The sequence below is a fragment of the Coffea arabica genome, chromosome 6e (genome assembly GCF_036785885.1).
Source record: "Coffea arabica cultivar ET-39 chromosome 6e, Coffea Arabica ET-39 HiFi, whole genome shotgun sequence".
Classification (NCBI taxonomy): domain Eukaryota; kingdom Viridiplantae; phylum Streptophyta; class Magnoliopsida; order Gentianales; family Rubiaceae; genus Coffea; species Coffea arabica.
Window position 1 is genome coordinate 19,986,867 of NC_092321.1, and position 23,979 is coordinate 20,010,845.

The 23,979-nt window shown below is 35.3% G+C and overlaps 1 protein-coding gene and 1 pseudogene across 1 annotated transcript; one reads left to right on the forward strand and one right to left on the reverse strand.

Annotated features, from left to right (window-relative positions):
- The first annotated feature begins 8,897 nt into the window (after positions 1 to 8,897).
- On the forward strand, positions 8,898 to 10,423 carry LOC113696551 (transcription factor bHLH18-like; annotated as a pseudogene).
- Positions 10,424 to 18,555: 8,132 nt separating this feature from the next.
- LOC113696552 (MADS-box protein AGL24-like) lies at positions 18,556 to 18,984 on the reverse strand. Its single transcript, XM_027215955.1, has one exon. The coding sequence runs from the start codon at positions 18,982 to 18,984 to the stop codon at positions 18,556 to 18,558; it is 429 nt and encodes a 142-aa protein (XP_027071756.1).
- Positions 18,985 to 23,979: the final 4,995 nt, after the last annotated feature.

Sequence of the window (23,979 nt, forward strand, 5' to 3'; positions counted from 1 at the left end):
AGAGAATCATTAGGGCTAAGTGTTAAACTAACCATTTGTTCACCGAAAGACAGGGGAAGGAAATTCTGGTTCTGAAAGCTAAACAACGACAAAAAATGATGATTAATAGAGAATCATTAGGGCTAAGTGTTAAACTAACCACTTGTTAATTATGGTGCTTCACTAATTAACGGGTCTAACATGAGTTATACTAATAAGACTAACTCCATTATCTTAATTAATCCAAAAACAGCCCATGTGATAAAAGGACCCACAAATAGTCTACAACTATTTGTATTTGATCAGAAAATTATAAAAGAAATAATTTCAAATGTACAAAAATAACCCTAAATAGTTAGCAACTATTTAAAGAGCTAGTTTTCATAAAAGGATTCAATTGACCTTTCCCACCAATTAAAAACCAAACAAAAGGAACAAATGAAAATAATTAAATCATTTTTACCAATTAGCCCCTAAGTAATAAGGAACTATTAAGCCTTTAAATTTGGACACCAAGGCTCAAATAGACATTTCTCACTCTTTTATGGCCAAAATAAAGAAATGAAAATTGCTTCTTACAATGACACCTTGACACTTGGCATCAATGGAGAACTTGAGTTGTTCTCTACCCTAAATAGTAAGGAACTATTAAGCCTTTGAATTTGGACACCAAGGCTCAAATAGACATTTCACACTCTTTAATGGCCAAAATAAAGAAACGAAAATTGCTTCTTACAATGACACCTTGACACTTGGCATCAATGGAGAACTTGAGTTGTTCTCTTATCTAGTTGGTAGATATGCATCATCTGATATGTGCTTGGGTTTTTCACTTGTAATGTCCACTGGGGATCCCCCCTTTCACTTGTAATGATGGACAAAATTCCAGTTTGGTATGATTTCACAGTTTAATTCTGCTACCGTATGATTTTATTTGGCTTTCTTAGAGTCCCATAAGTGATGTTCCAAAAGTAACCCTTATTATGTGGTCAATTTCACGCTCGCTTGATATTTTCTGGTGGCGCCGCCACAAAGGGCCTCAATGGAACTTGCATTTTAAGTTAAGGCATCTAATTGGCCAAGAATAAAATAAAAGAACTAAATCGACACAAGTATAAAAGTATAGGAACGAAATTGGCCATTTTCCGTTCTTGTTATCTAATGTATGTAAGATTAAAAGGTGATTTAGAATAAAGAAATTTGATTATAAAAATGCTTATAATGCAACCAAAATATTTTTTGTAGTATAGTTATTTAAGTAGCACTTGTAAGCAGCCTTGTTTATGTCGTTATGCTAAGTTGCTAACCTCTAAGAATCAACAAAAACAATTGGCGGCTTTTGCCAGATTTAGTCTTCAAGGGATCATATCGTGGAGCCGTGCCTTGCTGAGTTAGGAAAGAACTGCGGATCGCCATAACTGTAATACTGTATATGGAATCATGACCGCAGAAGCCAGTATCAGTTCAACCCTTTACGGATGGTCAAATTTGTCGGCCAAATTCTTTCTTCTAGTATGTATGCCTTTTTATTCGAACATGAAAAGTTTTTTAATGCTTTTTTCATCTAAATCATATCATATTGTAAGAAGTGTTATAGCATTATTTTAAATAATTTTTTAAAATAATCTTCTACTCAAAGACATTTATAATTTTTGAAAAATATGTTTTTATGAGTCACATACTATTTATGATAGGATATATGTAACCATAAAAAAATAATAACTAAAAGGAGAGACAAATTGAAAAGTATTTAAGGAAAAAAGTAATTGTACTACTGTATATTGTTTATATTGCCACTTTTTGGGAAAATTTTTTCTGTTTTTTGTGAATATTTTTTCTGCACATTTTTCTAATCACTTTTTTTTTATCTCGCATGCATCATATCCTAAAAAATATTATAATAATAATTTTTCTCTAAAAACTCTCTAAAAAAAGGCAATCCAAAGGTGCTCTATCTATGTCTTTGTGGGACTATGCATTTACTTGTGCATGTGTGTGACTATAAGTTGGAGCACAATTAGTTAATGACTTATGACATATATTGGGAGAAACAAAGAGCTAAAGTTAACTACTAACTATGCCCCTTTAAACAAGTAATAACTGAGAAACTAAATGAAATTTTAAAATATGCTAGTTGAGAATCATTTAAGTTAGTATAAAACATAATTTGATTTCTAGGTCCAGGTTCGAATTTTAAACCGACAGTTGAGGGTGAAAAAGGAGTGAGAAGGGGAGAGAAGTTAAAATAATAATGATAATGATAATGATAATAATAATATAATAAATTACATACAGATTTCAATTTCTTTTCCGTTTCCAATTTGATCTTATCAGCACTATAGTCGTATTCACGAGATTTGGAAATTTTTTTTTTACTCACAAACTCAAGTGAGTAATTTGAACCCATGATGCAAATCAAACAAGAAAGATAACTTAAAATATAAAATGGTCAATATCATACTGCTTGCATGCGAGGCAAAATACCAGTGCAAGGCCAACAGCATTGGGTCAGTGGAGGAGGCGTGAGGCCACAAAATACATTTAGGTGGACAATGGAGAATTCTCTTCTTCTTCATGTTTTACAAAATTACACAATTTTAAGTCCCTAAAAGCTTTTTACAAAATGAAACTTTGTTATTTCTTGTTTTACAAAGAGAACTTTTTGCCATAAAAAGCAAAATGTTTTAAGGAGTAGAAATCACTTGCTAGTCCTAAACGATTAGAACAGAAACATGACATGCAACTATCTATTAAATTGAAGAAGAGAAATAGAGAAAATAATCATATTGAATCTTAATGAACACTTGAGGTTGCAAACGTATTAGATACTGAGTTTGATGCTGAAAACATGTTTGTGGGTTAGTAATTTTATAATTCAAAAGTCAAAATTTATTGCTATAAAAGTTTTCTGTATCAAACTCAAGTAAAAAATAAGTAATAAATTTTTTTTTAAAAAAATTTAAACAAATAACAAATGCAAAAAAATTAACAAAAATGACTTTTTCAATTTTTTTTTTCTCTAGTCAATCTGCCTTTCGATTTTTTCGTTGACTCAGATGAACAGTTAACCACTTCCTCTTCAACCAATTGGACCGATTGGGTCAGATCTGAGATTTAGCAAACTACATTAAATGTCTTTTTAATGTATATAACAAATTTTATCTGTTGAAAAATTTTTCATTGCTATGCGGCACTATGTCGACTCTCAACCTACTCAATTTCTAGTGTAATATCTATTCGGACCTATCTTCAGCATAACATACTTTCTTCGCTGTTCATGGAAAAGCAATAGAACCATTTCTCTCTACTATAATTTCCTGTCAAAGAGGCTTTTCTCAAGAATTACATTTCCTTCTTAAAGAGTACATCGTTCGATAAATGTATCATTCCATTGGATACTATTTGAGATGAGAATTTCAGGTACCGGTTGCAATCGTCAAAATCGTTGGACACTATATCAAACAATGGAAAACTACCTATTCATGAAAAAGATTGCTACTGACTATGATATAGATTTAATTAAGCAGATAAAATGGCAAATACATTGCATGTTAACTTTAACTTTTAGAAGAATTCGTCCAAAATTAGCAGCCACAAGTAGTCTCCCCCTCTGCCATTAGTAATGGCTCCTCCACTATCTTCAATTTATCCCTCTGTAATATTCGTTCCAACTTAAACTAATACATTTGCTCCTCTACAAAGGCGATAATGAAGTTAAATTACATAACAAAAAAAAAAAATCTTGTCTAGATAAGGAGTCTCTTCAAAAAAAAAAAAAAAAGAGTCTCTGTAAATGGTGAAAAAAATATAGTATTATGCTTCCGTTAAAAAATTTGTATTGTTCGTATTTTATTATCAATGTAAAAAAATTATGTTGTTAGATAATTTGTGAATACCCCAATCACCTAAACCTTTAATTGCCAAAAAAAAAACTAATGTTTTGAAAATCGAGTTGGACCGGCCAGCATAACTAGGAGGTTTGACTGAGTTTTACTAATTTTTTATTTTTTAAACAAATATTTCTGTTTTATTTAAAATTTTTAATCCTAAAAATAAAGAAAATAATTAAATTATTGAACTGGGATTAAATTGGTCAAACCGATTGAACCACAAGTCAAAGACTCTTCTGCTTCAATCCCTAGTTCAAGTTTAAAAACATTGCAAAAATAAGATTTTCAATTGTAATGTTATAGTAATATACAAACAAAAATATTTCATCAATACAATAGATCAAATATTTTAAAAAATATTTATAATAAAAGTTTTTTATATACACTATTATAGTAAAATATTTTAAAAATATCCTTAAAAAGCTAATCCATACGGGGGACTTTGCTTCGACACACATGGCAACTAGAGATAGATCTTCCGAATGATAAGAATAACGAGGCAAGAATCTCAGTCTCTGCATGGCTGCTTTCATGACGAATCAAGCGCCACAACTAGATTCTGTTCTCTCACGTGCTTGCAGGCAATACTACAGGATCTTACCCGAAAATCCAAAAGAAGCTATTTTAACGGTTGCTCACTGACCTGCCTTTGAGCTCATATGTTCGTACTATTAGTAAATGATTGGGAGAATATGATAAATTGGTGACCTGAAAATTTTAGAGTTAAAGTGGATTGTTGGGGAAGAGATAATAAATCTACACAGCCCCTTTTAGCTTTTTAATTAGGGCAAATTACATTTTAGCCCCCTGTGGTTTTCGAAAAAACCACATAACCCCCCCATCGTTCAAAAAGCTATACATAAACCCCCTGTGGTTTGGGTTGAACTGGCAAATAGACGGAAAGCACCCACCGTAACGATTCGTGGGCAAAACGCGCCTGTTCTTCTGGTAGCAGTAGGAAACATACCCATATTACCCCTGACCAATTTGACGTACCCAATAAAGCCTAGATGGGTGCTCCTCATCTCTTTCCATCTTCCGAAATACTTTGTTGCTGACTTTGCACTGAAAGTTGGTGAAGGAACCCAAGATAGAGAACGAAAGAAAAATAAGAAGAAATGCCGTGAAGATAGAAGCTGAACAAACCTGCAATTTTCGTTCAACTGGTGAGGCAGTGATGATAAGGTTTTAGAAATGACTATTTTATAAATGACTGTTAAGGTTTTATAAATGACTGTTTTAGTTCTTGGATTGCACCTTACCTCCAAAATTTGGGAATTTACCCAAATTTTCCATTTTCTAATATTCCTACAAATATGCAAAATTATGCATATCCCTCAAATCTACCCAATATTAATGTTTTGTTAAACTCTAAATAACAAAAATATGAAATATATTATTTAAATATATTTTAGTTACACACAAGTTGGACGGGTAACTAGTGTGTCAGAGAGTTGCCATAATCTCCTTAAACCCGCATGCGGGTTTAAAGAGTATTCGGATATTCTCATATGCACCTATGCAAATCGAACCAACCGGATATCTTATCCGTATCCCATTTTTTAAAATAAAAATCTTATAAATTTGAAAAATAAAATCAAATTTAGATGTATTAGGGTTTTAAAAATATTATATAAGTGATAAAAATTTTATAAATTGTAAAAATAAAATCAAATTTAAATAATTAAATGTTATATTTGCATAAGAAATAATACAATAATCATAATAATGATAATACAATAATATTGGTGTAATAAAACTGCCATTAATTTAAATATTTACTTATAATGCCCAAAGAGCCTAATTACCAATTTTTTCTTCTCGCGCTCAAATATAACATTAACCCGCATGCGAGCTAACCTTGAAATAGAAAAAACACAGAATCCCGCTTGCGGGTTTCAACGTTATTATGCAGGCGGGATTTTCTTTACTCCCGAATGCAATTTTCTTTACCCTAATCTTAATGCATAAATTCAATTCTAGTCGATAAAATATTCTATGCTTAAATATGATAATACAGATTGTCCCAAAGCAGCAAAATTTTAAATTAATCAACGCTTAAGCAAAATAATCACTGATTTATTAACTTTCCAATGCCTGATAGTTTCTGTTCAAAAACCATGCAAGTGCATCTTATATGCTAAAATGATGTCAAAAAACTTACCAGATGCAACAACAGCTTTCGTGATGCTCTTTCACAGCTGCTTTTTGGTCTTCAATGGTAGATCTTTGTGGGTTAAATTTCTCTCCTTCATTCGGTGGTCATGTTTTTCTCTCCTTTTCTCACGACAAAGACAGAACAAGGAAGAATCTGACTCATCTGCTTCCTTTTTGTATTTATATTAGGGTAATTTGGACATTTTGCCCACGAATCGTTACGGTGGGTGCTTTCCGTCTATTTGCCAGTTCAACCCAAACCACAGGGGGTTTATGTATAGCTTTTTGAACGATGGGGGGGTTATGTGGTTTTTGCGAAAACCACAAGGGGCTAAAATGTAATTTGCCCTTTTAATTATTACACCCCCTTTAAACGTAAATGTCGTGTAATTTTTTTTTTTTTTTTTTTTGTCGACACAGGGGTGTTCGGGTCAATCCTTACGGGGCCCGACTAATCCCCTGCGGCCTGGACCCGGCGCCCCAACCTGGTCCGAACACGTTAAGTGCGCGGAGGAATCCAGCGTAGCGGAGACTCGAACTTGTGACCTCAAGGGTCACTGGTGAGAGGCGCCGCCGCTGGACCATTCACGCGGGGGTAAATGTCGTGTAATTGTAGATGTGTTACTACATAATATAAAGGATCTATGAATTGAATATTATTTTCAAAAATTAATTATAAGACTTAACAAATACTCAAAACTAGTTAATTGTAGAATTGAGGAATACAAAATTATTATCTTTATGATGCACGATTTGAAGTGTATTCAAATGTATCTGATTTTTTATACTTTTAGTAGGAGAGACGTGAAATTTAAGAAGTAAGAAAGAGAATAAAAGACTGGAACCCAAGAGCTCTAAATTCTTGTGTTTGGATTGCATTTTTCGTGATTTTTCATGGAAAAATTACTGTAGCGATTTGATATATGTGAGGGAAAAAGGTAATAGGGAAATGTGATCACGGAAAACGACATAATTTTTCGACAGAAACCGGCAATCCAAAGTCTTAATTTTAACTGGTAGACTAATGCCTCCTCGGGATATTAAAATTATGCATAGTGGTTGAACCGACTGTGTAACAAAATTTTTCATGCGCCAAGCCCTGGACTTTAGAACCATAGTGTATAAAATGTGTACGTTTGAAGTGTATTAAAATGTGATCATTAGAGGCATATAGTTGTGTTTTTGTTGAATGCTATGCATTTTTTGTATCTGCTACATTATTTGATATACAATCCGTACTCATGGGAAAGAACCGAACACAATTGAGCAAAACACAAATATACCTACCGCAGTCGGAATATGACAATAGAGCGAGAAGGTTAATTTTGTAGGGCTGATACAAGTCTTTGAACTTTCATCCTTCACAAAATTAAATAAACCATATAATGTTATGCAGCCTTCTCCTCTATATAAGAAGCCAAATCTTCTTTAGCAGCTTTTCAAGGGAAAGCTCATAGGCTGTCTGATTGGGAGTTGGCGACGTGAGGTTAGCTCCCCTATTCTGAAAACTAAAGTTGCATTTATGTCCACCTCGTCAGCTAGCCTGGGATGCTTTAAACTTTCTATTTTTGTGCAGCCATGGCCAATGATGTCGTGGACAATTCAGCAAATTCATGGCTCTTGGATCTGGTAAGAATGCAATCTGCTTGAAACTTAGATTTGTAGTCATAATTCTTGAACATTAACATTGCTCAAACTTGATCACACATGTTATGGATGATAGGGATTTGTTTGTATCTTGCCATTATAATTTCAATTATCTAGAAAGGATATAAGCTTTTATGTATGCCTTCTGAATGTTCGTTCGTGTATATTAGTCATAAGCTAAGCACATTCTTGACTCCTACACTTGCGTACGTAAGGTACATGTGGATGAACATGGCTAAAATTGGCTTGAATTCTTTTTCTTGTTAGCTTTTATTTCAGACGATTTAGCTGTATAAATTGGTTTTTTCTTTTCACAGACAAGTGAACATCCGGCCAGATTCAGCTATATGTATGCGTGGCTGCAAATACTTCTACCATGTAAACCAGAACTTTTACCTTCTACAAGAGTAAAAAGTTCTAGAGCAATGAAACAATAATATATTCGAAGTTCAGGTCAATGGATATAGCCTCTTAGGGTCATCAGACTGCAGTTAAAAATCATGAAGATAGGACTTTCTTGGATTTGGATCCTACTTTCATGAAGTACTCATGGGCATATTTTTTTAGCAACTTGTTTCATTTAAGATGCAAGAAGCTAATCTGAACTCCGGAGGTTAAGGAAGATGAGTGTAAAATTGTTAATCGCTTCTTTCTAGTTTTATGTCCATATCAATTTTGCATGAGGAAGATGGCATAAAACAAGACGCACTTGTCTCCTAGAACTAATTCTTATTAATCGTGATCTAGTTGTTTTAATTACCAGCAAAGTAAGACAAACAAATGCAGACGAATGGAAAAACTTCTTGTGCTGCCACTTTTTTATTTTTATTTTTTGCTTTCTTGACTTTTTTTTTTTTTTTTGCTGACGGAGTGAGTGTCCGGGTCAATCCTTGCGGTGCCCGACTAATCCCACTCCGGCCCGGGAGGAAAGGCCCCATCCCCCGAACACGATAACCATGGGACTCGGACCATTGCGAGCACTGGACACCAGTTCCTAAGGAGACTTGCTGAGACCAATCGAATTACTCATGAGGGGGACAGACAATTTGGTGGGAGGCAAGGGTTGAACCCCTGACCTCCCGCCCCACCAGGAGAGGTGGTGGCCACTGAGCTCTCAGTGGTTTCCTTTCTTGACTTTAATCAATCAAATTGTAGCTAATTTGTCGATTGTTTTTTGTAGCTCAAATCATCATGATACATTCCTTCTATTGTCAGGAATTGGAAAGCCCATTTCTAAATGATCAATATTGTCAAATTATGGACTTCTTCGATGAAGCCTTACCTGCTGCATTTGGAAATGACTTCCAAAGCCCCCTGTCTCGAGAATGCAGCTCACCTACATGTTTTCCCACCATTATTCAAGGAAGCAGCTCCAGCTCCAGCTTGTGTATCTTCAATAGTGATGGCGCCGCCTCTGGTAGTGACCGAAAGACCAGCTAAACAGCGCAAGCCTAATGGCTGCACATTATCCAACACCCATACCATGTTTAATTTCGATCAAGCTTCTTCTTCCCCAGTCATCCTCACTTTTGGGAATCCAAATGTGCCAGATATAAGTTTTGAACAAGTGAGTCTAGGAAACTTGTACCCTGAGGATGAAGTAGTGTCTGGGGTTTTGGCATCCCATGGTTCATTTGTAAATCATGTTGGGGTAGCTGCTAAAGCTACTGCAGTCCGAACAAAAGCAAAGAAACCTGGAAGTAGTACTCGACCACCATCCAAATCCTACGATCACATAGCAGCAGAAAGAAAGCGGCGTGAGCAACTCAGCCAGCAATTCATTGCTCTTTCCGCCATGGTTCCTGGCCTCAAGAAGGTACTGAATTCTCCATTACATGTTCACCTTCAGGTCTTCTAATTTGAAGGCTAACAAATGCTTTGTGTTGGCATAATTTCAAGTCGTTCGGTGCATGGGAGGGGAGGGCGGGTGGTTGTGACTTGTGAGGAGTTGAAGTCTAGATTTTGTATACTATAAAACAGGCAAGAGATGTGCTAAGACAAGTAGGAATCTTTGATGCGATATAAACGTTAATTATGTGCACATTATGCAAGATTGTGTCTTACTATGTTTATGTATATATTCACAATTTTAGTACGATATTGCAGCTTATATACTTAATCTTGTGTACATACAAATCTTAATATTGACAAGGTGTTGTATATATCTTGCTTGCAGATGGATAAAACTTCAGTTTTGGGAGATGCCATCAAGTACTTGAAATATCTACAGGAGAGAGTAAACACGCTAGAAGAAAAAACCACAAAGCAAACTGTGGAATCTGTAGTGCTTGTGAAGAAATCACAAGGACTTTTAGCTGAAGATGAGGGATCCTCAGATGAGACAGCTAACACCATTGATCAACTGTCATTACCTGAAATTGAAGTTAAAGTTTGTGACAAGAAAGTTCTGCTGAGAATTCGCTATGGAAATCAAACAGGGTTGCTGACCAAATTCATCTGTAAAGTAGAAAAACTCAATCTCACAGTCACAAATACTAGTGTTGCACAATTTCGAGATCTGGCTCTTGATATCACTATTATAGCCGAGGTCTGCCATGCACACTATACTGTATAGACCATTTTGTTCACAAAATTTTTACAGATCACTGTAGTAATCCTTCTTTTTAACGAATTAAATTTTTTTGTAGATGGATAAAGAATTCAACCTGACTGCGAAAGAACTGGCGAGATGTCTTCAATCTGCTCTTCTACCTGTCGAATTTCTGGGCAAGCAGACAAATAATGGTTAGACTGGTCCGGGATGCTCTTAGCAGTACTCGGACTAACTGTTTCGCTCGTGGGATTTGACGATTTGTAGGTTGCAAAGGAAGGAGCAGGAATGAGAAGAAGGGTCCCTTTATTATAGAAATTTCTACTCGTCTTTGAAAAACAAAAACAGTCTAATCCAAACGGAGCCTATAGTTTCATCAGGATAATCATATCTTGGCCCCAGATTTTGTATCTGTGGAGTTCTGCGATTTTGTAGCTAATATATAAACCATGTGGTATATACAATAATCATTCGGACTTTTCTCGCATCATTATATATATATTGGCATTCATTTTTATTACATCATGGTAAATCATTGCACTAATGTATTATATATATATATATATATATATATATATATATATATATATAAAAGGATATGGATCCATAAGCACAGCCTTCTATTAGCCACCCTCTAACAATCATTTCACCACTAAGTCTTAATTTCCATATGCCATGCTGCATAACTTTTTTCTGCACACTGAAAGGTTTGTCAAATCGACCGATATATTTAAGGGAAATTTTACGGTGTGGTATAACACATTATGGTAAATCACATTATAGAAAAAAAAGAGTGACAAAAGAAAAAGCCTCATGACATACTACAAATGTGGTGCACTACACTATAATAAAAAAAGGGTTATTAATAACAATATTTTCCAGTGACAACAGAAAGTTGTCATAGAATGGGGCTTTTTAGACACAACATTGAAGGTTATCACAATTGACTCGAAGCAGCTAACTCTTCAGTGGAGGCCCTTAATTTCATCACAAAATTACTTCACATTTTGAAAACGTAATTGGAGTCAGTTTTGTTTAGCTTATAATTAATAGAAAATAAAAGATTGAAAGACATGAAATTTGGAAGTGGCTCCTTAGCATTTGCACGAAATTTGCTATTAGGCCCACAAAATCCCAATCCCAATTTCTAAGGCTGGAGAACTAAGACGGGAAACATGTTCAAATTTGTCCACCTGTGAAGCTCCTTTGGGGTATTCTTTTTAGAAACAGTTATGCTCTTTTCCCGGCGAAATTCCAGAAATAATGCGAATGAGAGAAAAAGTCGGAGAAGTGGTGTTGTATGGGAATGTGTAATGATTGAATGGTCGCCGCAAATGAAAAAAATGAAATTATCGGCTACTAAAAAAACCAATTTTCTTTTTCATTTTCCTTTTACGATTGAGAAGGAAAATTTTGTTTTCATTTTTTATTGGAATATGATAGTGCTTGAGCATGCGGCTAAGACCATTTTTTTAAAATTTTTTTAATGAAACCCTAAAGTCTAATAACTAAAACCCTAAACAATAATCTATAAAGCCTAAACCCTAATTCCAAATTTATAATTCGTAAACCCTACTTTATAAAGCTTAAACCCTTAATCCTAATTTATAAAGTCAAAATCCTAATTTATAAACCCTAAATCCAAATTAGTAAATCTTAAATACTAATTTATAAAGCTAAAATCCTAATTCATAAAACTTGAACCCTAATTTATAAACCCTAAATCGTAATTTATCATCCTGAACAAAAAATTGGTCTTAAAATGTATTATGCTTTTAAGCAAAAATTACGTTAATAATATACTATTTTGTTTTCACCATTAATCGATGATGAAATACTGATGAATGAGTAAAAAGTGAGGTTTAGATCCCAAATTCAAATACAAAAATTGATTTATATTTATGACACTGCATCGTAGGTATGATAATTTTTTGCTTTTATGAATAATTAAGGTACCAGGGGGAGGGTTGGGTTGGGTGGTACAGGGGGAGGGAGTGTAAGTGAGAGGTCTCGGGTTCGAGTCCTCCTGCTTACACTAAAAAAAAAAAAAAGGTACCATAAATAATGTAGTATCAATATAATAAATGTTAAATGCAGCAAAGTGAAAAGTATTGTCATTGTTTAAAGTTAGAAATCATTAATGAATGCTACAAATTGTAATCACCCATGAACGTGCCTCTTGCCCCTATCGCGCGGGATAGTGGAACAACCGCATCTCCAATGCACTCTCCGATGTGGCAAATTATGCTGCAACTGTAGCCGTTCAGACCTTCTAAGTAGTACTTCAGGCATTTGTTCGTCCTCATCATCATCGGAAGTGTCCACCACAAGAGTCTGACTGCATCTCGTACAGGAAGGATTTGTTGAAGTACTGGAAGGGTCTTGATGAAAACGGTATCTGCGTATATCTGAAAAACTGGTGAAAAAATCCATTGAGGACCCTAAGAAGTCATAGATATGATCAAGGGTATCAATGAAATCATTATTCATCCCAGATGACGTATGTGGCCTAACAGAGGATGAACCAGCACTTGTCATATAATTGAATCCTGATAAGGGAGTAAGTGTCACATTTAAATGACTTCCAAAAGTAGGCACACACAGAGGGGTATAGAATGATCCGGAATGGGAAAATTGAGTGACAACATTAGGGTCGTATCGGCCATGTGATGAAGTATGAGGAGCCTGTGTAACAAGAACATCATTATCACGTATTGATGTAGCCCTCCTACGACACCTTCCTCCCTGATTCCTACCACAAACCTACCTGAGTAGATGCTCGACAGATTTTGAAAGGTGCAGCGTGAGAGGTAGATGGACCAATATCGTGATGGCTAAAGGGTCCAACTGCAGTCCGAATTCCCTGGTTCAAGTATTGTAATGTCCCAAATGCCTTCTTTCTAATGGAAGTTAGGCCGGGATGAGCACACTGAACAGGGTTAGCAGGATCAAGATATCTATTGTAAATTGATCCTATCCGTGATGCAATATCAATTTGTTGAAAATAGGAAATGTTCATTGTAGTTATTACGTATGTTAATTAAGAGAACATAAATACGTGCTTAGAAGTAAAGCTAAAATGATAATTAATTATCAAATAGTTGAACTAATCCCCATCTCCTCGATGACCATCATGTCAAGACAGTTCCAAAATAGGAGATGATATGTAGCGGACTATCCGATTATGGTACCATGTCATGTAGTCATCCATACATTCGTTGGGATTGCGATGAGTGCCTCGAACATATGTTTCAGTATGACACTCCCAATATTCAATCCAATGACTATGATGTTAAGCCTAATCTTTCCCAAGCCGTCTAGGTCGGTATAAAGAATGCAATTTCTTGTCACAATCTATGTCAATCATGTCTAGTATAGGTTGATGCATCCCAAACTATCGTAGCACACACTGCAAAAAGTGAAATTCAACTACCTCCCAATATATCAGCAAAATGAGCGACTGCCATACATGTCGTCCGGCCGAACAATACGTGGAAAGATGCGCAATAATCTCGTCAGGATAAAACTCCCAAATAAACTCTCACTATTTAAGTAAATACAGTTAGTCCTGACAGTGATTACAAGCAGAGATACATCTATAAAAACAGTTACGGCTGGGCAATACCTCATCGACGTCCATCATGATAAGTTGATAACGAAATGCAGATATAACATGCAAGGGCATGTACTTGGTTGTACGGCTCACTGTCCACCGACTTCTTCTCGAAAAATCATTTCCTTATGTAGCGGGAATCAACACGGTTGGTCTAATCTTGGAAATTCTCTCCTATGTCCATAGTTGGTAATAATGAAAAACTTTGTCAAGTTGTATTCTTACGAAAAAGAAGTGAAATAAAAATGTTATATACATTCAAATAATGTATATACGCTCACCTATAAAAGCATGTATGGCCCAGCAGTGTAGCTTGTCATTGCCTGAGATGCTTTATACATACGGGAGTACAAACACACAAGTGTCACGCTGCCTCAACTATATTGGCTTATATTCTCAATGTCTCGAATGAAATCTAACCAATGACAGCTAACAACGTTGCCGCATGTATCGGCAAATAGTTGTCCACCAAATAAAATCAAAATATAGTACCAAACATATTGACGAACTAATTCTTCCGGTGCATCATCCGGAAAAGGTTCGTATAAAAACTCTAATAAATGTACAAGTTTCAGCCTGTCATCCTTAAAATGACAATTCTCTGGTCTGAATCCTAAAAGTTCCTGAATCAAGTCCTTCTAAGCAATAGACTGATTTCGATCAATAAGTGTGACCGGTAATCCATCTACACAGAGATCTCATAATACCTTCACATCCTACAAAGTAATAGTAGTCTTACGGACAGGGAGATGAAAAGGGTGGGTCTCCTATCTCCATCATTTTATAAACACTGTGATCAATCCATGGTCAAATTCAAATAGGCCTGCTTGTAGTATACCCCAAAAACCCACCTCCCTTAGATAGTGTGCTATCCACGGATTTAGATCATTGTGTACAAGATTCCAAAAAAGTCCGTTGACTTGTTTAATATCGACCTGTACCTCGTGGTCCGAAAAAATTGCTCTCGATCTATGCATGGATTGCAAGTATAAGACATTTTCAATATATGGACTCTAGATGGGATCGGTCATTTGTTTGGGCCAATGTTCCATATCTACAAAAGTCTGTAAATTAGGGGTGTGCATCGAATTCGAAATCGGTAATTCGAAAGCTTGAAATCGGAATTTTTCGAAATTTTGACATGAATTTTCCCCACCGATTTCGAATTCGAAATGGCCAATTCCGATTTCGAATTCGATTTCGAATTGAATTCAGAATTCGGAATTCACCGAATTCACCGAATTCAAAAAGCCCAAAAGACAAAACCATATAGAAAAGAACCTAAGGTTTCTTGTAAGGTGCTATTTTCATTAAATAGAAAGCGTACTTCGTTGAGTTAAAACCATACCTGCTAGAGACTAGACACTTGTAAGGTGCTATTTCCATTAAATAGAAAGCATACTTCATTGAATATAAGAGAGAAAGAGAGAGAAGGCATCTCATATCTGTTAAAACACTGGAACAACCAATAAAATAGACTTTAATCAGACAGTTCAAATAATTACACCCCAACTCTCATAAACTTCACAGTTTGAATCCACATCTTTAGAGTTTACAAATAGACAGAGGAGAACAAGTACCATTCTGTCAATAAAATTTTAAATGCATGCATATCTGTGTGTCTCTGTGTGGGTGTTAGAGAGACAGAGAGAGGAAGGGTTGGGGGGTGGGAGGCTTGGGCTTGGGCTTGACTGGGTAGGAAGAAGATCCTATCCATCTCAGGGTCTCTGGAATCTAGATTTGCAGAAGGCTTCTGCACCATTTCCTGATAAAAGTTTGTCAGAATGGACAAGACTTTATTAGAGATGTTCAACACAACGAGGTTGGCAGCCGAATATGACTCCTCTCAAGGCCCGAAGCAAGTCAACATCACAACCTCACAACAAGGTTGTTCTTAGCATTGCCTGTTCCATAACTTGAAAACTAAGCTCCACTGCAAATGGCACCCGTTACGTATAGTCAAATACAAGACCCACAACCTAGTAGCTTCCCTATCATGGAGAAGATGAAGGCTAAGTAAAATCATGACTTTGCATCATTCTGACAAAATGAGGAAACCTTTCCCCAACTCTCCTACTCAGAAGCTGTTTGATAAAATGCCTAAGAAAAATAAACTAGAAACATAGATTAATAGCAATTATAGCATAGCCTAAGTAAAATCACCCGCCTACGGCGTACCTCAACTTGTCCTTAAAGATGAAGGCTGATAATTGCTTGAAGATGAAGATGAAGACTGTCGGGCTTGAAGATGGCGTGAAGATGGAGGTAAACCGAGAATGAGAGAGAGTGAAGATGAAAGTTGAGGAAGTACGGAAAGCTAAAGGCAGAATAGTTGAGCTCCTTCTAGTTCTCGGGTCTCGACTCTCGACTCTCGACTGAAGACTGGCAGAGTCTGGCGGAGTGGCGGTGGAGGCGGAGGAAGGAAGGTGAGACTTGAGTCTTGAGAGACGATGAGGAAGAGGCGGAAAAGTTAACAGATTAGGTTTTGCAATTTGCAATTTTGCTTTTTTGTCATTTTGGAGGTTGACAGGTTGTTTTGTATATTATTATATTATTAACAAATATTATATTATATATAGATTATTAAACGAAATCGAAATTACAATATTCCGATTTTGAATTCCAATTTGAAATCGGAACTACCGACTTCAAAATTATATTTTCGAATTCGACCCGATTTCGACCAATTCGAAATCGGAATTACCGAATTCTATTCCGAATTACCGAAATTCTGAATTCGAAATCGGTCGGTAAATCGGAATTTTTCGAATTTGCACACCCCTACTGTAAATAATGAAAATTGATATGATATGTTTACAATTAGGCACAAAAAGAAAGTAATTGTTGCTAAATCGATTTGGGCACATATAGAAGTAAATTACAATCCAAAATAGTCTTCATTAAGGGATGTTAAACATATAATATTACAACAAATATTCTAATATACTACAGAATGAGCATGCATAACCACAACTTATGATACGTATTTTGTATTTTTGTAATTTATAATTTGTATATATTTAGTATTTAGTAATAATAAATTTGGATATATAATTATATATAATTTTAAAATATAAATATTATATATATAAAAGTAATTGAAGTGCCGGACCTATATCGGGTTTGAACCTAATGAGATTCAAACTCTGCTCATATTTAATTCGGGTCAATTTTTTAGATTCAAGCTTAGACCGGCTCATTGAAAGGTCGGATTTTTTGAGTTTTTTTTTGGACCGAACAAGCCGAGTTCGGGCTGACCCGACTATTGATAGTCCTATAAAGAAACTAGACAATAATGGAACCTTTGAACTGACACCAATTAACCAGACTTATTAAAAAGTTCGAACCGACCAATGAATCAAGTGCATATTCGGACTTGGGTTAGGGAGCCTTCAACCTCACATAACATAACACTTATAATGAAACTGGACAATAGTGAAAACGTTTTTAAAAAATTCTCAGGATACATGGGAGAGCCATGGCACTTATTGTCTTGTTGCCATTTTCTTCTGATAGTGTTGTAATGTTTTCTTTCACTTGAAAACGAGAAAATAGATGGTTCCCCAGAGATATCATACTCTGACTGACTAATGAATTATTTGAAGAGGCTAGTAAACGTTAAATCCAAAACATCAACATGATTATTTTTCTACTTCACTTGCCATGGATGGGAAGATTTCTACTTTTACTTAAAAGTAGTTGAATAATTTCTGACTCATAATGCTTAAACACTAGCAGACTAAAGCAAACTCATTGTACCCATGTTGCTTTAGGGTCAAACAAACACCAAGCACGTGGAAATGGGGGCTTGAATGCACTTGGAAATTACGGTGCTTTATCTTCGTAAATCGCAAACCCACTTCTATAAGGCAATTTCATCAACAGTTTAATGGCCATCTGCAGCTCCAAGTAATTATCCACCTCATCGTGAAAGATGCCAGCTGTGCCGTCGAGGGTGGCTGTCCCAGCGACTATGTAGTTGTCTCCATCTCATTTCTCTCTATTTTTTTGTGAGTTCCTACTTCAAATTGACTTAATTTTCTCGATATATCATAAAATGTGCATCTTGAGTTTATCTCGGATTCATGTTAACTGGGATATTGCATATTACTAGTTTGGTGGATAATGGATTTTGTAGAGCAAAATATTGGTGGGTTGCTTAGTTATTACTGTAAGGTTCTGACTTTTCTGGATGTAAGCTAGTAGTAGTATCTATTTAGAAGTTAAAGCTCGTGATTTTTTACCAAAAGTTGTCAAAACATATTAGTTTCTTAATTTTGAATTTGGAATCGTTTTGGAGTGATGAAAGCTAATAAGTTTCTTGGCATAAGTGCTGGTGGACAGTGTAACTTGAACATGCAAGAGAGGAGTATTAGTAAGTCTGGTCTTTAAACTTAAATTTTAGCACTTCATTGTTGATAAATAAAAGGAGTTAATTCTTGGTATGAGAAGAAATGTAAAAGAATGAATCGAGTCAAGGGATCAACACAGGAAACGGGTAAACCTGTTGAACTAAAATTGTTGCAGAATGGCAAGGTGCATTTTGTTGATTGTTGAATGCTCTTCAACTCTGTACCATTGGGTAAACAAAGTATAGTCACAGGCGAAGGAAGTGAAAAAACAACAAACTATTTCTTTTCAGTAACCTTTTGTTAATCTAAAACAGTAACTATCGCCCAATACACAAAAAAAAAAATTCTACAGAAACCAAGAAGGTTTCACTGAATTAGCCCCTGAATCCTCTCTCTAGACACTAGCAACTGCTCTTTCATGTGCAGTAATTCCTCGATTTCAGCACAACCATCCACGTCTATCCCATCCAACCACTCCCTCAAACCATTGCTCGTACTTGCACAAAAAGCATTCGCATCCTTCGCACCTTTCTCGAAATCGAACCCATTAAATGTAGCATCACCAGAAGCAGGACCGGTACCCTTGTTCAGAGCATTATCAAACAACGATACATTTCCCATCGTGTAGGGATTCCCGGCCGGCGAGAAGACAATCACGGCAACGTTGGCCCCAATTTTCGCTTGCAATTCTCGAACTTTCTTGAAAAGACCCTTGCATCTTTTCAAGAATGTTACCATTCGGGATGATTCCTTTTCAATTTTTTTGATTTCTATCTTCTTCTTCCCGGAGCCCATCCTTCTTTACACGATATCCTCTGTGGGTTTTTTTTCTCCTCCCTCCTTGACGTGATAATTCAGTCGCTCTGCAATTTCTTAGGGAGTAATCTGTTTAACGACCAGTAGGGTACTGATCATTATATAAAGGAAACAGCTATCAGAAAAAGGAAAGTCCCGCGTGGAAGCAAAGGTGATTTCCTAATTCGTCTCGGCAGCCGCGGGAAATTCACAAATTAGACCGTTGATATATTAAGTCGGATCTTGATTTTTATTTAATTTAAATAAACAAATATATATAAAAGATAGACTGAGAGATGGGAAAGAATCTCATATGGGTCACATAACTGGGTCGAGAAAAACTGAGGCCCGAACTGAAATAGACTACGGAAAATCCTTGGCACGCTTCTTTTCCTTCAATGCTTTTTTTTCCCGTAACCTAATATTAAAATTCTTTACCTTCATATGAGTAAAAAATTCTAATACTTCTGTAGACATCAAAATTTTATCATTTTATTTATTCATTTTTAGTTAAATTTTATTTTATTTCATTTATTTTGTTTCATTTCTATTTCTTGATAAAAATCATTTTTTTTGGAAAAATTAGGAAAAGAAAAGGAAAAGAAAAAAAAGTGAAAAATGAAAAGTGAAAAAAATCAGTTTTTGTAAAAAAAAAAAAAAGGAAGGAAAACCCACGTGCGCTGGGTTTCTCCTCTTCTTCGTACGAAGAAGAGGAGCAATAGTACAAGAAACTCCGCTGCAAAATTCCGTCTCATTTTTCACTCATTTTCTTCCATTTTTTTCCTCCATTTGATCACTTCGGTACGTGGCCACCTGGCCTTGATCCAAACATCAAGAATCTTCTGGATTAACAGCCATCTAGTGGCTCTAATTTACTATGAAAAATTTCAGCTCATCCTCACATTAGAAGGGAGGGTTTGAGATTTTGGGTTTGATATAAAAGCAAAAGGAAAGGCTGGAGAAGGGAGGAGGACAACAAGAGATAAAGAGGGAGGCGGCTGCCAAAGGGAAAGGAAGGAAAAACAACAAAAAGAGGAGAGAAAATCGAGAGAAAAAGTGCAAAGAAAAATTCTGGAAAAAGTGAGCTAGGGTTGGAGGGGTGGCTGGGTTCCGACATTTTCTGCTTCATATTGGCTTCTTTTAGATCGAATCTTAGTTTCTGGATACTCTATGGATGCAGTAGAAGAGTTTTAGGGTTGAAGGTTGCCTGAAAAAACACTTCCAGAACCTTCAAAATTGGGCCTAAAGTCACCCATTTCTCAGTTCTTAAACTTCTGCAATATGGAGTGATATGTCTCACTTTCGAAATCTGAACACATTTCATCACGATTTTTCGTATCTATTCAAGTTCCCTAGCTTCCTCAGGTAATTTTAACCCTTGCTTCTTGGTTGTTCTAACGTTTTTCATGTGTTTTAAGTCATTATATGAGTTTTCTAAGGTTTTGCATATTAGATCTCCTTTTTCTCATGATTTTTTTGTTTAAATGATGATGTTTGATATCTAAAAGAACTCAATAGATTGTAGAGAGTATATTTATGTCAATATTTGGTTTTAAAAAAAGCCAAAAAATGGATTTCGGCAATTTTCCGGGCGAGATGGCCGGAATTTTTCTAGATTCCTGCGGGTTAATCCGCCGGAATCTTCATCCAAGCGGGTTGACCCACAGGAAGTTCTTGGTATCTTCTTTTCTGTTCCAATGATTTGTGTTTGGCTTTATGAAGTTTGATCCATTGGGCTGTTTGATGGTGAAAGAGACATGTTTTTGGGTTAAATAATTGGACCAAGAACTTGATTTTTGTGTTGGGTCGTCTGTGGGCTTTGTTGTTTAAGCCTAGCATTTTTTGCAGGGTTTGATTTAGGAAATAAGTAGGCTGGTCCACCTCCTTTCATTCGGACTTTCGATTGGATCTGGGAGTGTTGGCCCAAGGACATAACAATATGGTTCAATGGCCTGTTTCTCTTAAGGAAATTTGATACGAAAATCGCAATATGATCCCTGATGTTTTAATTAATTATACTAAGGCCCTATAAACTTTGATTTCTTTCAATTAGGTCCTTATTTTAATTGCAATTTGGTCTCTAAACTTTATTTTTCTTTAATTTTGATCCTTGATCTTTGTGATAATTATATGTTGACCCTAAAAGCTTTCTTAAATTTTGCAATTAGGTCCCTGATAGTTTTGATTCCTTAAATACAAGTTGCTTTTCTTCTTTAATTGTTAATTATACTTCATTTAAGTACTTTGATTGGTAGATTTTATGATTATTTTCATTTATTTATAATTAAATTGGTGCCTTGATTATTTTGTTGATTTTGGAGCATAATTAGGACAAATTTCACCCCATTTGACCACAATTTCAAGGGAGGTAACCTCTTTTATTATTTTAAATTCTTTATGTGCTCCAATGTGTTTTATGTGCAATTACATGTTTTGAGTACTTATATTTTAATTATTCATTTTTATTCATTTTAAGATCATTTATTTTATTTAATTTTTTATGATTATTTGATAGGCATTAAAATGTCAAATTGTAATAGATAAGTGCTCAAGACATGTATTTAGGTAGTCTATGTAATAGATAGATTTTAATATTTGCTAAAAATGTATTTAGTTAGATACATGTAATAGTTAGGTTATTATTTTCAGAATTCCCCCCTTAAATTGTAGTTAGGGCCCCGAATGTAATAGTTAGGCTCTTATTTGCATTTCTTTGCTTGTGTGCTTGCATGCTTGTGTGCTTATGTGTTTATTCGCTTTCTTTAGGGCCTTTGTATCTACATATCATGCATACATGTTACGTGCTTTATGTGCATTATGTGTTTATTTGCTTTAATTATACTTTATATGATTTATTTAATTATAATAAATGCATGACGTCACCACACTAGTCTAATGCTAGCTGTGGCCTTTCTCCCCAATTTCTCACTAGTCCAACGCTAGTGGAGACTTGTAGAAATGGGTTAGTCCAAAACTAGACCCTTAGAGACCATCCACGCATTAGATCATGTTTGCGTGACAATTACTACATTTCATGCATATTTTCTCTTTTTAGGATCTTTACCATTTTGCATGATATTTCCTCTATAAGTATATCCCTTATCCCTATATGCGTAACATGACATTTAGACTTGCATTCCATTTAAGAAAAATTAGAAATAGGTTAGTTCATTTGCTTGATAAGATTAGAGAGCACTCTTTAAATATAGAAAATGAAAGAGTATGGTTACTTAGCCTTAGCACGCCCGTATCCCCCACACCCGTTATGTTGTATTCCTCCTTTTTAAGTCAAGTATATTCATATATTATAATTTTTCTTTACTTTGAGTCTCATTTTGCATATTCGTGACCTCTTCAAAGAGCCATTCTTGAGCGTCGCAATTAATGCGATTGACACCAATTAAATTTCGAAGAGATATTCCGACCCTCCAATATCCCCCTAAGTTTAGGTTTTGCATCCATGTAGAAACATCTAAATGTGATAAGTTTTACAGATTAGATTAAGAAAATTTTTGACTAAATCATGCAACTAGTCTTGGTTAGATTGAAAAGGTGTCTTAGATCAAATCTTTGCCTTTCCTTTTTTCAACCATGACTCCCGAACTCTTTTCTCTTGTTTTTCGAAGATCTAGAGTCATCTAAAAAGGGTTTTGTTTATTTTTTTATTAAAAAATATATTTTTAGGTGACTTGGTACACCTAAACTCGATACCAAGTGGCGACTCCTATTTTTCTTAGAAACTCTTTTTAGACTAACCAAAATCGTCGCACTTTTTAAGTCCCATTTTAGGCCATTTTTCTTTATTTATTCTCTAAAAATTAAAACTCATTTTCACTCAAAAATCAAAAATTCATTTTTTATAACTCGTAATTTTTTTTATTTTCTACCAAGCTAACGGTGAGCATAAGGTTTTCATAAATTCCCCAAACCTTCAAGTTCTAGACTATGTTGGTGATGCTGTTACAGTAAACTTTATGAAGAGCCCAAAGTATGCATCTAGAGCTAGATTAGTAGTTCAGTCAAGCTACGACGATCAAACTGAAATCAGCTCCTTACATGTCCAAGCAGCTTATCAACTTATAAGTTCTATATAGAGTGTGAAATGGCTTTCTTTATCTGATTGCACATTAGAGGTATTTTCTTTTCCATTACCTTCGCTTTTTGGTGACTTCTAAACCTTTTTTTCCTAGGTTCATTTTAACGGGATCTTTATCTTTCAAAGAAGTGATTTTTTTTTTTAATTATGCTCTTATTTTGCATGAAGGCACTTTGTTATTCCCCACATCCATTACCTGCTTTCATGAATTTGACCAATTTGCATCTTGGATTCAATGAGCACTCATTTTTCCTGGTGCTTACCATATCTACTGGTGGAATGTGTCGCCAAGATTGCTTAAAAATGCCCCTAATCTTGAGGTTCTTGTCTTAGATAAAGTGAGTTGCAATGAGCCTCCATATTATACTACTCATCATATTAGTTTTTCTCGTACTTAGTCTTTTTTAAAATGAATAGGTGTTTTGGAACAATGTGGAACAAGACGGGTTTCAGAGTCTTCTGCCAGTAGCTTTTCCAGTATCCTTCGTTGAACGTGTTAAGGAAATGAAGATCAAAGCATTCTCAATGCTTCAACACAATAGCCCTTTGGTTAAATACTTTTTGCAGAAAGGAAGATCTTTAAGAAAAATGACTCTTGGTGCATTGATGTTGCCTTTAGATCCCAACAGAATATCATTCAACAAATGCTCGGAGGATTGTCGGATTGTGTTCCAACAAGTGTATCATTAGCCTCAACCTGAATTTGAATAATTCAAATAGCAAGGATGATCTCTTCGAAGTAGGATTTTGTTTTGTTGCATTTTTTTTCTCCAATCGATGCATTTCTTCTGTAGCAAAAGAGTGAGGGAGAGTGTTTGGGATGGAAAGAGTTCTAAAATGTCCATTAAACCAATCATTTGTTGTGGTTCAAGTTGTACTGTGGTTTATGCTTACTTGGG